We start from the raw sequence: 16,754 nt of genomic DNA on the forward strand, positions 1-16,754 counted from the left end.
GTAAACAACAGTCTGGCCGACAGGTTGAGCAGGATTATGCAACCTCACGAGTGGTCGCTCAACTCCAGAGTAGTGCGCCAGATCTTCCAGGTGTGGGGCACCCCCTTGGTAGATCTCTTTGCATCTCGAGCCAACCACAAAGTCCCTCAGTTCTGTTCCAGGCTTCAGGCCCACGGCAGACTGGCATCGGATGCCTTCCTCCTGGACTGGGGGGAAGGTCTGCTGTATACTTCTGGTGGGGAAGACTTTGTTGAAACTCAAGCAAGGCCGAGGCACCATGATTCTGATTGCTCCGTTTTGGCCGCATCAGATCTGGTTCCCTCTCCTTCTGGAGTTGTCCTCCAACGAACCGTGGAGATTGGAGTGTTTTCGGACCCTCATCACACAGGACGAAGGGGCGCTTCTGCATCCCAACCTCCGGTCTCTGGCTCTCACGGCCTGGATGTTGAGAGCGTAGACTTTGCCTCTTTGGGTCTGTCAGAGGATGTCTCCCGTATCTTGCTTGCTTCCAGGAAAGATTCCACTAAGAGGAGTTACTTCTTTTTATGGAGGAGGTTTGCCGTCTGGTGTGACAGCAAGGCCCTAGCTCCTCGCTCTTGTCCTACACAGACCCTGCTTGAATACCTTCTGCACTTGTCTGAGTCTGGTCTCAAGACCAACTCTGTAAGGGTTCACCTTAGTGCAATCAGTGCATACCATTACCGTGTGGAAGGTAAGCCGATCTCAGGACAGCCTTTAGTTGTTCGCTTCATGAGAGGTTTGCTTTTCTCAAAGCCCCCCGTCAAACCTCCTACAGTGTCATGGGATCTCAATGTCGTTCTCACCCAGCTGATGAAACCTCCTTTTGAGCCACTGAACTCCTGCCATCTGAAGTACTTGACCTGGAAGGTCATTTTCTTGGTGGCAGTTACTTCAGCTCGTAGAGTCAGTGAGCTTCAGGCCCTGGTAGCCCAGGCCCCTTACACCAAATTTCATCATAACAGAGTAGTCCTCCACATTCACCCTAAGTTCTTGCCGAAGGTAGTGTCAGAGTTCCATCTGAACCAGTCAATTGTCTTGCCAACATTCTTTCCCCGTCCTCATTCCTGCCCTGCTGAACGTCAGCTGCACACATTGGACTGCAAAAGAGCATTGGCCTTCTATCTGGAGCGGACACAGCCCAACAGACAGTCCGCCCAATTGTTTGTTTCTTTTGATCACAACAGGAGGGGAACAGCTGTGGGGAAACGCACCATATCCAATTGGCTAGCAGATTGCATTTCCTTCACTTACGCCCAGGCTGGGCTGGCTCTTGAGGGTCATGTCACGGCTAACAATGTCAGAGCCATGGCTGCGTCAGTGGCCCACTTGAAGTCAGCCACTATTGAAGAGATCTGCAAAGCTGCGACGTGGTCATCTGTCCACACATTCACATCTCATTACTGCCTGCAGCAGGATACCCGACGCGACAGTCGGTTCGGGCAGTCAGTGCTTCAGAATCTGTTCGGGGTTTAGAATCCAACTCCAGCCCCCTAGGCCCATGTTTATTCTGTTCCAGGCTATACTCTCAGTTAGTTGGATAAATTGTTAGGTCAATCTCAGTTATGTCTTCGCCGTTGCGAGGCCCAATTGACCATGTTTGTTGTTTTGAGTGAGCCTGGGGGCTAGGGATACCCCATCAGTGAGAACAAGCAGCCTGCTTGTCCTCGGAGAAAGCGAATGCTACATACCTGTAGAAGGTATTCTCCGAGGACAGCAGGCTGATTGTTCTCACAATCCCGCCCGCCTCCCCTTTGGAGTTGTGTCTTCCCTTGTCTTTGTCTTGCTACATATGGGACTGACAAACACGAGCCGGTTTGGGTGGGAAGACGGCCGCGCATGCGCGGTGCGCATGGGCGCGCGAGGACTAGCAAAGGCCTTTGCTAGTGAAGTTTCCGATTGAAGGGGCTGCCGAGGACGTCACCCATCAGTGAGAACAATCAGCCTGCTGTCCTCGGAGAATACCTTCTACAGGTATGTAGCATTCGCTATCTGGATGATTAGCTGGTCGAGAGCACATCACAAGAAGAGGCGTTAGAGTCAGTGAGCCTAACTATTCGGGTATTGGCGTTATTAGGGTTCATCATAAACTACCCCATCTCACCTTCTCCCAGTACAGAGATTGGAATACATAGGAGCCCTGCTAGATACATTGCAGGCTCGGGATTTTCTTCCACAAGTGAGAACAGTGATTTTATCTGCACTCTCCTCTCAAGTCTGAAGCAGCAAGCAGGCACAGCTCGGCAAATGTTGAGATTGATGGGCCACATAAAAAGTATGTGGCACTTCCACGAGAGAAGCCCAGTGGACTCTAGCTTCCCAGTGGTCTCAGGTGGCTGGGAACTTGGCAGATGTCATCTAGATTCCTCCAGAGTTGACTCATGCCCTGCTTTGGTAGTTTAAATGAATTTGACTTTGGGACTATCATTCCAAATTCCAACTCTTCAGAAGGTGCTAAGAACGGATGCATCCAACCTAGGATGGAGAGCTCATGTAGATGGGCTTCACACCCAGGAGACTTGCTGTGCTTGGGAAACAGATCTCTATATCAATGTCCTTGAGCCTAGGGCCATTTGGAACACAGGCTTTCAGAAATCGGCTGCAAAAAGTTGGCAGATAACTCCAAAAGAAGATGAAGCCAGATCTGCCTTGGCTAATAAGGTGTGATTAGGATCATAGTTCCATGGTCTTGCTTGAGTTTCAGTAAAGTCTTCTCTATGAGAGGTATTGAAGGATACACATACAGAAGACCCTCCCCCCCCCCTCCCCCCAGTGTAGGAGAAAGGCACCTGACACTAGTCTACCATGCAACCTGAGCCTGGAGCAGAACTGGGGGACCTTGTTGAGATAAGTTGCAAAGAGATCCACCAAGGGGATGCCCTACTGCTGAAGATCTTCTACATCCCAACCTCCAATCCGTGGCTCTCATGGCTTGGATGATGTAAGCATAGAATTTAAAATCTTGGATTTGCCAGAAGATGTCCCCTGCATTTTGCTGGCTTCCAGAGAGACTTCAATAAGGGGTGTTACTCATTTAAGTGGAGGAGGTTTTGCTGTCTGTTATGAGGACAAGGCCTTAGATCCCCTCACTTGTCCTATACAAAAACTGCTTGAATACCTCCTTTTCCTCTCTGAGTCTGGTTTAAAAAAATGACTCTGTAAGGGTTAATCTCAGTGCAATTAGTGCTTATCACTAATTGGTAAACCCATTTCTGTACAGCCTCAAGTTGTTCGCTTCTTGCGAGGTTTGTTATTGACAAAACGCCCTATCAGACTTCCAACTGTGTCTTGGGATCTCAACATTGTCCTCACCCAGCTGATGAAAGCTCCTCTTGAGCCACTTGATTCCTGAAGTATGTGACATAGAAAGTTGTGTTTTCTGGTGGCAGTCACTTCAACTTACAGGGTTGGTGAGCTTTAGGCCGTAGTATCTGACCCACCTTTCACCTTGGTTGTATTTTTATGTTCTCTGTTTAACCTATGTACACTGCTTTGATGGTCTGACCCTAAGCAAGTAATCAAATAAATTAAACTTGAAGCACTAGATTTCACCACAGTAGAGTAGTTCTCTGCATTCACCCTAAGTTCCTTCCTAAGGTACAGTCAGAGTTCCATCTTAATCAATCGTTCTACCAACATTTTTCCCCAAACCACATATCCATCCTAGTGAGAGTGTACTTGCATACCTTGGATTGCAAGCGAGCCTTAGCCTTCTATCTGAAGCAGACTAAAGCTCATAGACAGTTCACCCAGCTTTTTGTTTCTTTGGCCCAAACAGGATGAGGAGTAGCCATTGGCAAATGCACAATTTCCAATTGGCTAGCAGATTGTATCTCCTTTACTTGTGCCCAGGCTGGGCTGACTCAGGGACATGTCAAGGCTCATAATGTCAGATTCATGGCTACATTGGTAGCCCACTTGAGGTCAGCCTCCATAGAGGAGATTTGCAAAGCTGCGACGTGGTCATCTGTCCACATTATTCACATCTCTTACTGTCTTGAGCTAAATATCCAGCAAGACAGCTGGTTCGGGCAATCCGTCGTGAAGAATTTGTTTGGTGTCTGGAATCGAATTCCATCCCCCTAGGCCCAGTTTTCTTCTGCTCCAGGCTGCACCTCTACAATTAATAAGCAAATTGTTCAGGTTGATTCAACGTTTTGAGTCCCTGTTGTCCTAGCATTGTTTTTTGTTGAGCCTAGTAGCTAGAGATTCCCAGCTGTGAGAATAGTATGGCCTGCTTGTCCTCAAGAAAGCAAAGTTATTCACCTGTAGCAGGTGTTCTCTGAGGACAAGAGGACAAGTATTCTCACGTACCCTCCCATCTCCCCTTTGAGTTTAATTCTTTAGCTTTTTTACAATGACTGAGGGACCCACGCTTACATGTTAGTCGGAGAGGCACCAGCGCATGCATAGTGGGGCCCTGCTAGGAAATTCTTGATCTCGCTGGTCAGCGTCCACACCAGGCTGCATCAGATGATGCCACTCATCTGTGAGAATACTTAGCCTGCTGTCCTCGGAGAACACCTGCTACAGGTGAGTAACTTTGTTTTACACACAATCCAAGAAACCAATTGAAGCCTGGACATATATGGGTTGTATATGGAATATAAAATATTCATTTATTTCATGGATTTGTGAAGGAGTAAGGTTTAGTACTGTGTTCTTGCACTGGATGTGGATGCGCACGCTACCTTGTTCTTTGAAATGGCCAGTCTGATCAGTTAAGTCTCTTATGGTGAATAGATCCTTAAGTTACCATACAGCTGTATAAAAGGTGTGATTCTTTGCTTCAGTCTTTGCCGAGGAAGATTTGGGAGAGATACCAGTGCTAGAAATGGTATTCAAAACTGACGAGTCGGAGAAACTGAATGAAATCAATGTAAACCTGGAGGATGTAATGGCTCAATTTGACAAATTGAAGAGTAGTCAATCTCATCTCAGAATACTAATAGAATTGAAAAATGAACTTGCGGAACTGTTGTTAGTAATATGTAATTTACCTTTATAATCAAGCATGGTACGAGAAGATTGGAGGGTGGCCAATGTAACATCGATTTTTTTTTTTTAACGGTTCCAGAGGAGATCCAGGAAATTATAGACCGTTGAACCAGGCAGAGCATATTCAAAAGCATGGATTAATGAGACGTGGAGGGGCATAATCGAACGGGGCCGGCCCCGGAAAGCGGCATACCCGGCTGTATTATTGAAACAAGATGGCCGGCCATCTTTTGTTTCGATAATATAGTCGGGGCCGGCCAAATCTCAACATTTGGGCCGGCGTTAGAGATCACCGCCATTGTTTTTTGCCAATAATGGAAACTAATGGCGGCCATCTCAAACCCGGCCAAATCCAATGCATTTGGTCATGGGAGGAGCCAGCATTTATAGTGCAGTGGTCCCTCTCACATGCCAGGATACCAACCAGGCACCCTAGGGGGCACTGCAGTGGACTTCACAAATTGCTCCCAGGTACATAGCTCCCTTACCTTGGGTGTTGAGCCCCCCAAAAAACCCCAAACCCATTACCCACAACTGTACAACACTACCATAGCCCTTATGGGTGAAGGGGGGCACCTACATGTGGGTACAGTGGGTTTCGGGTGGGTTTTGGAGGGCTCCCATTTACCACCACAAGTGTAACAGGTGGGGGGGGGGGGTTGAACCTGGGTCCTCCTGCCTGAAGTCCACTGCAGCACCCACTAAAACTGCTCCAGGGACCTGCATACTGCTGTCTTGGAGCTGGGTATGACATTTGAGGCTGGCACAAAAATATTTAAAATTTGTTTTTTTGGGTGGGAGGGGGTTGGTGACCACTGGGGGGGGGGAGTAAGGGGAGGTCATCTCCGATTCCCTCCGGTGGTCATCTGGTCAGTTGGAGCACTTTTTTGAGGCTTGGTCCTAAAAATAAATGGACCAAGTGAAGCCGGCCAAGTGCTTGTCAGAGCCGGCCTTTTTTCCATTATCAGCCAAAGCCAGCCATCTCGTAACCACGCCCCATCCCGCCTTCCGTACCCTGCCGAAACGCCCCCTTTAACTTTGGCCAGCCCTGCGACGGAAAGCAGTTGAAGCCAGCCAAAATCAGCTTTCGAATTTACCGATTTGGCCGGGTTTAGGAGATGGCCGGCCAGCTCCCGATTTTTGTTGGAAGATGGCCAGCCTCCTTTGAAAATAAGCAGGAAAGCCAACATGGATTTAGTGAAGGGAAATTTTACCTCACCAATCTATTACATTTTTTTGAAGGGGTGAACAAACGTGGATAAAGGTGTGCCGGTCGATATTGTGTATCTGGATTTTCAAAATGCACTTGACATAGTACCTCATGAAAGACTCCAGAGGAAATTGGAATGTCATGGGATATGTGGTAGTGTCCTATTATGGATTAAAAACTGGTTAAAAGATAGAAAACAGAGAGTAGGGTTAAATGGTCAATATTCTCAAGGGACAAGGGTAGATAGTGGGGTTCCCCAGGGGTCTATGCTGGGACCGCTGCTTTTTAACATATTTATAAAACATCTAGAGATGGGAGTAACGAGTGAGGTAATTAAATTTGCTGACGACCCAGAGGATTGTGAAAAATTACAGGAGGACGAGACTGGGTATCTAAATGGCAGATGACATTTAATGTGAGCAAGTGCAAAGTGATGCATGTGGGAAAGAGGAACCTGAATTATAGCTACGTAATGCAAGGTTCCACAGGAGTAACCGACCAGGAAAGGGATCTAGGTGTCATCGTTGATGATACTTTGAAACTCTCTGCTCAGTGCGGTGGCGGCTAAGAAAGCAAATAGAATGTTAGGTATTATTAGGAAAGTAATGGAAAACAAAAATGAGGGTGTTATAATGCCTGTGTATCACTCCATGGTGCAACCACACCTCGAATATCGTGTTCAATTCTGGTCAACGCATCTCAAAAAAGACAGTTGTTTTAGAAAAGGTACAGAGAAGGGAGACGAAAATGATAAAGGGGATGGGACAACTTCCCTATGAGGAAAAGCTGAAGCAGCTAGGGCTCTTCATCTTGGAAAAAATATGACTGAGGAGAGATATGATAGAGGTCTATAAAATAATGAGTGGAGACGTGAATTGCTTGTTTACTCTTTCCAAAAATACTAGGACTAAGGGAAATGAAGGGAAGGGAAATGGGACTTGATATACTGCCTTTCTGAGGGTTTTTGCAACTACATTCAAAGCGGTTTACATATATTCAGGTACTTATTTGTACCAGGGGCAACGGAGGGTTAAGTGACTTCCCAGAGTCACAAGGAGCTGCAGTGGGAATCGAACTCAGTTCCCCAGGATCAAAGTCCACTGCACTAACCACTAGTCTACTCCTCCACTCTTCAAAGTAGTAAATTTAAAACAAATCGGAGAAAGGTTTTCGTCACTCAACATGTAATTAAACTCTGGAGTTCGTTGCCAGAGTGTGTAGTAAAAGCAGTTAACTTTGTAGGGTTTAAAAAAGGTTTGGATGGTTTCCTAAAGGAAAAGTCCATAGACCATTGTTAAAATGGACTTGTGGAAATTCCACTGCTTATTTCTTGAATACACAACAAAAACTGGACAAAGTTCACGTATTGCAATAGGACCATAAACGGCTAAGGAGGTTATCTCATAACGTCAGAAGTATCCGTGTGTGCCAACTGTTGTTCTGGCTCACCGGTCTGTATGTATTTGTAATCATTGAACACCTCCAGCCAACCGATGGTACCCGCTAGTACTCATATGTGAAAAAAATTGCCTATATATTGTTCATTAATTTCAGGAAAAATTTCAGGGCTTATCAGATTACCGGAGTTGCCTAAAGAGGTTTCACTAACCTAAACTGAAACCCGATGAGCTCCAGCCGTTGAAGTTATTAGACAGCGCTGGGAGCTTACAAGCTAAGTTGATTTTGTGCATTACTTGCTCATTTACTTAAGTTGATTTTGTGCATTACTTGCTTATTAATTGCAATAATGTTTAATTTTTGAATTTTTGAACAATGGTACCCACGGACATTGTTGTGCCTTTTTCCTGAAATTAATGAACAATATATAGGCAATTTTTTTCACATATGAGTACTAGCGGGTACCATCGGTTGGCTGGAGGTGTTCAATGATTACAAATACATACAGACCGGTGAGCCAGAACAACAGTTGGCACACACGGATACTTCTGACGTTATGAGATAACCTCCCTAGCCGTTTATGGTCCTATTGCAATACGTGAACTTTGTCCAGTTTTTGTTGTGTGTTTTTTACAAATTTTTGTTGGACTAAGTTTAGCCATTATTTATTCTTTGTTGTTATATTTCTTGAATAAGCAGCTTAAAATGTATTGTACTGTTTTAGGATCTTACCAGCTACTTGTAACCTGGATTGGCCACTGTTGGAAACAAGATGCTGTGCTTGATGGACCTTTGGTCTGGCAATACTTATGTACTTATTTAAAAGTGTAGGACCCATCTAATCATTCAAAGTTATTTTCCTGTTGCATTATTATAGTAGACCATATTTCATTCCTGATTTTTCTTTCATTTATTGATGACTATTCTTCTGTACTTGTTGCATTTTCTCATGAACTATCTTACTATATTTTTGTCTGTAATACATCTACTGGGAGACACATGCATTCACCACTTTCTTGTGAATATTTCCTAAAGTTACTATTTATGCATTCATGAAAAAGTAGTATTTATTTGGATGACTGCATTATATGGCATCATTTGCTCTTGCCTTGCAGTTGAAATGCTGAGTAGCATTGTATATACCACAGAGTAAAAGCTTTCCTGAGTGAGAATAAATAATGGCACAATTTTACAAAAATGTGAAAACTGACAGTGTCAACTAGAGGCCATGACCTTCTGTTTTTAAAGGGGGGAATCACTTTGTCAAAAAATACTTCGATGTGAGAGCCAGAACTGTCACTGAACAAAGTGGCTAGTGCTCTGGGCAAGTGGAGTGGTAACCCCTCCAATGACACAGTTAGCCTAGCTGCTCAGATAAAGTAAGAGCAATTGTGTTACTAAGAGTTTGCTTCTCCAGCCTGTTGCCCTCCACCATACTTTTTTCCCCAGTATACCATCTCCCTACCCATCCCCATCCTTACCATTCTCAACTCATATCCTCCTCTCCCATCTCTTGTCAATAATTTAAAAAATTATTAGCCAGGTAGACTTGGGAGAGCCATCCCACATTGTTCTGAGTTTCTTGAGGTGAATAGAGCAATTAGTGTATCATGTCACTCTGAGTGACTGAGGGACATGCAGTGCTGGTAGAAACCAGCTGGCCCATAGAAGATGAGGAAGAGTGAGAATGCTTCTATGACTCCTAGGCCTTGCAGTGACCAGTACTAAGCTAGGATCATCCTGAAAATGTATGTTATCCTTAGACCAAGAGGATGGAAAATATCCCTAGTATCAGTATCTAAATTTAATTGTCTGAGGAGAGGAGCCTTTGCTGTAGCTGCTCCTAGACATCTAGAGATGGCCAAAAAGAGCTGGGGAGAGAGGATGTGACACCCTGGCTGTCCATAAGCTGAGACCTTCTAGGGACACAGCCTAGGGCTGGTAAATAGAGTAGCTGTCACTGTTAGTGTGGCCCAGCTTCACTGCTTGCTGCTATGTGGATGGGAAGTGTAGTCATGCCATGGTGGGAGGTTGAGTAGAGGGGAAGGCAAAGGGAAAGATGTTGGAGGGAGAGAAAGAAGCAGTGAGTAGGAAGAACTCAAAATATAAACAAGAATAAATAATTTAGAAATTTATTGTGTGATATCCCCCTTCTTGCTCAGGGTGACCTGGTTCTCACTAAGCAAATTAGACAGGTCTCACCAACAGCATATTCCTCAGGCAACTCTTTATTCCAGCCCCTGGGCACACTTCTTCTAGTTTAATACTTTATACTTTCATAGGTCTTCACACTGAGCCTCTCTAACCCCAGGCTTTGCAGCCTGCTTCTCTCAGTACTGGGACACACAGCCCCCCTTCTTTGGACACACAGTCCTGGACACTCAGTCCTTTCTTCTTTGGACACACAGTCCTTTCACTGAACACACAGCTCCTATAAGTACTGAGGACACACAGTTAAACACTAATGCTTTAGGGACTTCTTACCCCAGGATTTTCAGCCTGCTGATCTCCTTTGGACACACAGTCCACCACAAGTCCATAAGGTTAGCCTATATCTTCCAGGGGGATCTCTCTTCTTCTGCCAGCTCTCTTCTCTTCCTTTCACCACTCAGGTGGGGTATAAAGTGGTTAATTAGCTACACAGGACCCAGCTCATAACCTCCCACACCTGTGGACATCCCAGGGCTCTCCCCGGTCCTAGCAACCTCCACCTATTCTCCTACTAGCGCCCTCTAGTGGCCTACCCCATATAGGACAGTCTCCTACTTAATACAATCGCTAGACGAATGGCACCAAGGTTGAGTTACACGAATCTCCCAGTACTCACTTGCCAACTCAATTACCGTTAAATGACCTTGCAGAGTCACAGATGGGGTTGAATGGAGGCATGGAAATCATGGACTCCAGCTATTGCTCTTTGATACCTCTTAAGCTTTTTGCAGCATACATGACCAAACATGCACAGCACACAGGCTTCTAGTGTGCTACTGAAATATCTGCACACAGATTAAACAGGTATATACTTGACAGTAGGTGCTGTTGCAAACTGGTGCCTAAAGTACAGGTAGCACAAAAAGTAGACCAAAGAAAGGGAACAAAAATTGAAAAAAAGGTGCATTATAAAAGAAAACAGTGTTTCCAGATGTCTGAAAAGCTTTGCTTGGTATGCTTTTAATTTTTCAGCCTAGGCTAGTGTTTGTTTTTTGTTTTTTTTGGTCACAATCAGAAAAGTGTCTTCTTTATATCATTATTGGCCATCTGCAGGCCTATTCAGAAAGAAAGGTCATTTTGGCATTGGTAGCTAACCTCTGGTTATTCTTGACGGAGGTGTGCAAAGTGTCTGCCTGGAGTTTGTCCCATCCTTTTTCTAAATAACTTCCTCCATGTTATTGTATTGAGAATCTTGGCTTGGATTATTACAAAAGGTTTTTTGTTTTTTGTTTGGTTTTTTAAACTAGAATACCCTAGCTGTTTACAAATTCATATGGAAATCTAATAGAATACTAAATTTCAAGAAATGTTATGGGTCAGTTATCCTTGTTTTAATGCTAGAACCTACTGTCAACTTTAGTACATTCCTGACTTGCTATCAATGAAGGCAACAGCTGCAAAATAATCCATAAAATGTTGCACATTTTATAGTCCACTTAATACTGCAGATTAAATGAAGATATTCATTTTTTTTATATGTTAGATCTCTGTTAACAGTTTTAATTTGGAGAGTTCAATTCTTCCCACTTCCATATCCCCAAAAAATAAATATACACACAAACTAATTCTGTTATACATATAAAAAGAATGTTATGATCCGTTACAGAAGCTTTTAAGACCTGTGATGTCTGATGAAGGAAGCATAACATCATCGCCTGTTGAAAGGTAATTAAAAAAATAACAATTTCTTGAAATTCTAGAAAAAAAAGTTGATTTGGTCATTTATTTTACATTTTAGATAAACATGATTTAACATTGCTTCACTCAAAAGTAGCATAGGATTGCACTAAGGGGGGAGGGTCTTTTACTAAGCTGCTGTAGGTTTTTAGCTCATGGTTAGAAATTGGCTGGCGGTAAACGTCCGAACGCTCATAGGATTATAATGGGCATTTCTGCTTTTACCGCAAGCTAAAACAATACCAAAGTTTAGTAAAAGACCCCTTAAAAGCAGTAATAGCATATAATTCTGTGCAATAGGTTAATGATGCTCTGCATTGTAAAGTGATTAATACAGCTTCTGCGAGTATCTTTTAAAAGCAAAGTGCCTGGGAAACATGCAGAAACATTGCTATTGAATTGTTGGCACAGTTTAAAGGGCAGTTTGAGTTCTTTGTTCATCCCTGAAAAAAAAAAATGAAGCCATCACAATTTTTCTGTGAATGTGTAAGTAAGTGTGCTTATGTATTGGATATCTAATATAATAATTCACACCTCCAACGTTCTGAAGCTAACTTCGTGGCAGTGAAGCCGTGTAGTGTTCGTAGGGTTCGTTATCGCCCAGGGAAAGAAACGAGACGTCAGAAGGAGAAGGGACCAACCACAGGCCTCGCACTCGCTCTCAGTGCCCTGCCCTCGGAGGGAAGGGAAGGCTGCATGTAATATTCACCCACCGGAAGTTCGTTCCTCCAAGTTCCAGGGTCGTCGTCCGTCCCCCCTCCCTCCCAATTCCAGGGTCCCCCCCCTCCCAGTTCCCGGGTCATCGTTCCTCCCTACCTTCCAGTTCAGGCCCCCTCCTTCCGAATTTTAAGTCATCCTGACTTACCTCGCTCGGTAAAAGCGTGCAGCCTCGGCACTTAAGTTCCCTGTCTCTCAGCTCTGGTTCCGCCCTTGTGGAAACAGGAATATGAGGGCGGGACCAGAGCTGAGAGAAGAAGGGAAAACTGAGAGTAAGTGCCAAGCCTGCCAGATTTTTACCACTGCTGCCGGCCGCCTATAACCCCGACGAGGCGGGGCCTGAACGGGCGGGAGGGACGACGGACCCTGGAACTCGGAGAGAGGGACAACGACCCACTGGAACTGGGAAGAAGGAGGGAGACCTGAACTGGGAGGAGGGAGGGCGGGAGGACAGACCCTGACCTGGAGGGAGGGGGGACCCTGGAATTGGAGGAGGGGGACGCTGAACTTCCCTTACAAACATTACTGGCAGAAGGTGATTACCTTGCTAGCGCCCGTTTCATTTCAATGAGAAACGGGCTTCTTTTTTTTTTTTTTTATTAGTTGCTAAATAATTTCTGGTGTGTGAAAAGTAATTCCATTTTTATTTTAGTGTATTTTTGCTGTAGAATACTGGAAACTTAGCTTTTTTTAGTTTGTTCTTAGCAAATTGAATAAGTCTGTAGAAGAAGTGAAAAATTGAACGGATTGAAAATCAAGATGACGATGACTTCTTGAAAAGAGAAAAGAAAATCCAGGATCTTCCGAGGTAAAGAGCCATCATATAAAGAATCCCAAGATAGTGATGAGAAGAAAATATGATTTGGAGAAAAACAGACTGGTAGAATGGAGGAAAACAAATGATTCTAGAGTAGTAACTGAAGAACAAAATAACTTGGTTGTGAGGAAACTGAATTAAAGATGTGCCAGAGTTCTGAGAATGCCAATCTACACTGTATCAAACAGAAGGACATAATCTAACTCAAAACCGCAGGATCTACTGAGGTGGATGACACTACAGAATTAAACTGCCACAGGCATGAAGGTGTTAGACTTTGAGCAGTTTTTGAGAAAAAAAGATGAACCTGAATCCATTAGTCTGATATTAGTGACACAAGGCAGTATTCATTGGAGCCTTTGGACTCCATCAGAGGTACTCGAACATGAAGCTACGAGATCCTTCAGAAAGGCAGTGTTGCACCTTCTACAGCAAAACCAGGAGCCAGTTTCTGAGCAAACTGAGGACATTCCTAAAGGAACTGATACTAGTGAAGATGCAACACTGTCCAGACAGAAGAAGATGAAGCAAGCTGAAAACATCATTTTTAATATTTTTAAACTTTATTATAACAAATAATGCTTGGACTTTTCCTGCTGAAATCCTCTGATGCTGAGCAGTGTGCTAGAATAGATGTCAAGGGTACAGCTTGGATAGGATGGAGGAGTTCATATGTCTACAAGTTAGGTTACTGAATAGCATAGATGAACAGCATTAAAGTTTAAGATGTTGGGATATGTCTTACTGAAAGCTGTCAATCAAAATGGAAGCCTCATTCTTACAGTGTTGCCTACAATAGGACAATTTTCTAAGAAAGAAGAAAAGAGGAGTATCATTCGGTTTGAAAAGTAGTATGTAATGATTTTTAGAAACCACGCCACTGTTGTGTTGTGAAGTAGTGTTTTTAAGTTAATGTGGTTAGATAACTGTGTAGAAAATTTTGAAATGACGGTTAGTCGGTGATATCAAGGCATATTTTAAACTGAGAGGTTTTAAAACTAGTCAGTTTTAGTCTGCTTTTTGACTGAATAAAGAGATGCTCACAACGATGGTACACATGTGGTCTAAAGAAAGTTTGGCTTAATATAAACCTGCTTTGGATTTGATGTCACTTCCTGTCTATCAAAGCATGTAAACAGTTAAATTAAACTATGCACCTCTGTACAGGTGTCATCCTTCCAGGCTGTAAGCTTACCTTTAAACTTTCAGTGAAAGTGGAATAATAGTATAAATATATACATATATATGTAATTATACTTATTTGTGGGGTTTGTTAGTGTGCAAGCTGTGCAGAAATACCTTATGTACTAGTTATATAAAGTAGAACTTTCTTCTCAAGGTTCTGTAGCTTTAGGACATTACTCTTGTTTTAAAGATCTTTGTTAGTGGTAGACCCATGAGAAAGGTCTGTAAGTCAAACCAAAGTATGGTTTATTGTAGGAAATCTAAGCAGTAAATTGGGAATGTATTGGCAGTTCTGCCATTTTTCAGCTTATTACTTGCTAATTGCTGTCAGAAGGATTTAACAGTAGAAACAGAAGAATTCAGCTTCAAAGTTAATTTCAAAACTCTAGCTACTGAAGGAATTTCGTTCTTGCTATGTATGTAGCACCTAGATAATAGGAATGCCTATTATGATTAACAGTAGCTTGCTTTCAAATACTAACAAACTTTATTAAAATGCTCTAATGAGATCTTTTAGATTTGTCTGGGTTCATCAAATTTGGTTTTGTGAATGTTAAGTGTTTTAAACAACTCTTTAAAACTCTGCTGTAAATATTACTTTTTAAGTAAATATTTGCAACAAATTGAAGCATCTGTGAATGATTTTACCTCTGGTGATTTGTGGTGTTTGTCTGAATAATGCACTACTGTGAATGTTTCCATTGGTTGAAGATTCAGCATCCAGTATTGAATATTTTTTCTTTGATTTTACAATGAACACAACTAAGAAATGTTTAGAGTGTTTTTAAATATTAGTCACCTATCCAACTGAACTGGTCAGGTGTAATCGGTAAGAATTTGTAAGTATCTCATACACATAAACACTGTACTCTGAGCTGGTAAAAAGGCCAAAATATATATAAATCATTTTGGACAATTATAAATTCTTGTCTTTGTAGTTAGATCTGACCTGTGAATTAATAAGATTCATAACCAAATATAACCCCAAACACATTTGAAGCAATTATACTATACAGTCCTGATACCTGAATCATAAGAAAAGATACCTGTGAAAACCATTTCCAAGGCCACCGGTTAGTGGTGGAAGTGGACATGCAGAAAAGCAGATAGCATGTTTTGTAAAGGATGTGATTTGCATACAGATCCACCCCTCTGAGCAATTAGTGATGTGATTCATCAGTTGTCATGCAGAGTCGCTGATTCAAATGTGATTTTTGTGAAAATGTTAAATAACTGCATAACCACACAAATAGTGTATCTTGATAAGTGAGAGTTCCTTTAGGGCTACTACATTAACAGGCATTAGTAATTATTTTAAAGCATGAGCTCGGGGGGGGGGGGTCACAAATCAGGTCTGGTTTTAAGGGTATCCAAAATAATATTTCTGAGCTCTATTTATTTTGACAATTTATATCCCACATTACCCCAAACATACTCGAGGTCAGTGTGGATTACAATAAATAAAACAATACCATAAATAAAATATCAAGTAAGAGCAGAGTAGCTCAAATAAGATACATATAAGAACTAAATAATAAACCATTAATGGCCATTTACAATCTAACACATTCCATCAATGGGTAGAAACCTCTCAAAGACGTTATCCTGAAACAACAATTTTGTGACTTTGGAAGCCTGGAATGAAGAACCTTTGTTTAAAATCAAGCTATGTTGACCTATACCTACTTAAGCTGTGTGAATTCAACTAATTGGTGTAACTCAATGAATCAAGTGCTCCTGTCAGAGTTCTACAAGCTAGATTGGAACAGACAGAAGATCCCAAAAAATCCAGGAATGCTGATTCAGTATCAAGTAATTTTATTGGACAAACTGATATACATCCCAGCATTATTTATGATTAGTATATGTATTTATAGGGGTAAGGATTTTCTGGTAGATGTGTTAAGGACACAGCCCCATATGTTTGGTGAGCAACAATTAGGGGTCAATTACTACAGGGGTTTAAGTCCTAACATGCTCTTTGCATGGGAAAAACAGGCTACCCACAAAATACTGTTTTTCCAAAATATTTTTGGAGGGGGTGTGTCATGGGCAGAGAATGGATGTGGAATCATTAACCATGCATTCTCGTGTATACTAACTAGCTAAATAGAAGCCAGTAAGTGCTCCTGCATTAACTTTTTACAGATACCACCCACTAATGTGAATATCAGTGCACAATGTGAAATTCAAAAAATGGAAAATGCCCTACAGAAGTACCGCATTAAATGTTGGCATAGTGCACGGGGAAAGTCCCACATTAGGGTGCGTTGAGCCCAGATTCTAGCACATTTTATAAAAGAGCCCCCGAGTTATTTTTTTTTATATATAAATGAATTTTTTAATTGTTTTATATGATTTATGAGATTTACGGGGTCCTTTTACTAAGCTGTGGTAAAAGGTGGTCTTAGCATTCCTTACATGGTTTTTCCTTGGTGCTAAGGACATTTTTACCAAGTTGGAAAATGGCTGATTTCCTATTTTTTCTATTAATGGCCAAGAACTAGTGTTGCCATAAGCATA

The 16,754-nt window shown here is 42.5% G+C and overlaps 1 protein-coding gene across 1 annotated transcript in view; it reads left to right on the forward strand.

Moving 5' to 3' along the window:
• Nucleotides 1-15,111, forward strand: part of ZNF280D (zinc finger protein 280D) — a 434,133-nt gene extending 419,022 nt beyond the window's left edge. Inside the window, 5 exon segments of the mRNA XM_030189034.1 lie at nt 11,442-11,500; nt 12,935-13,154; nt 13,157-13,318; nt 13,320-13,551; nt 13,554-15,111. Coding sequence (XP_030044894.1) covers nt 11,442-11,500; nt 12,935-13,154; nt 13,157-13,318; nt 13,320-13,551; nt 13,554-13,582 — 702 coding nt within the window. The 3' untranslated portion in view covers nt 13,583-15,111.
• The last annotated feature ends 1,643 nt before the right edge of the window (nt 15,112-16,754 follow it).

Source organism: Microcaecilia unicolor, chromosome 1 (genome assembly GCF_901765095.1).
Source record: "Microcaecilia unicolor chromosome 1, aMicUni1.1, whole genome shotgun sequence".
In the NCBI taxonomy this organism is placed as follows: Eukaryota; Metazoa; Chordata; class Amphibia; order Gymnophiona; family Siphonopidae; genus Microcaecilia; species Microcaecilia unicolor.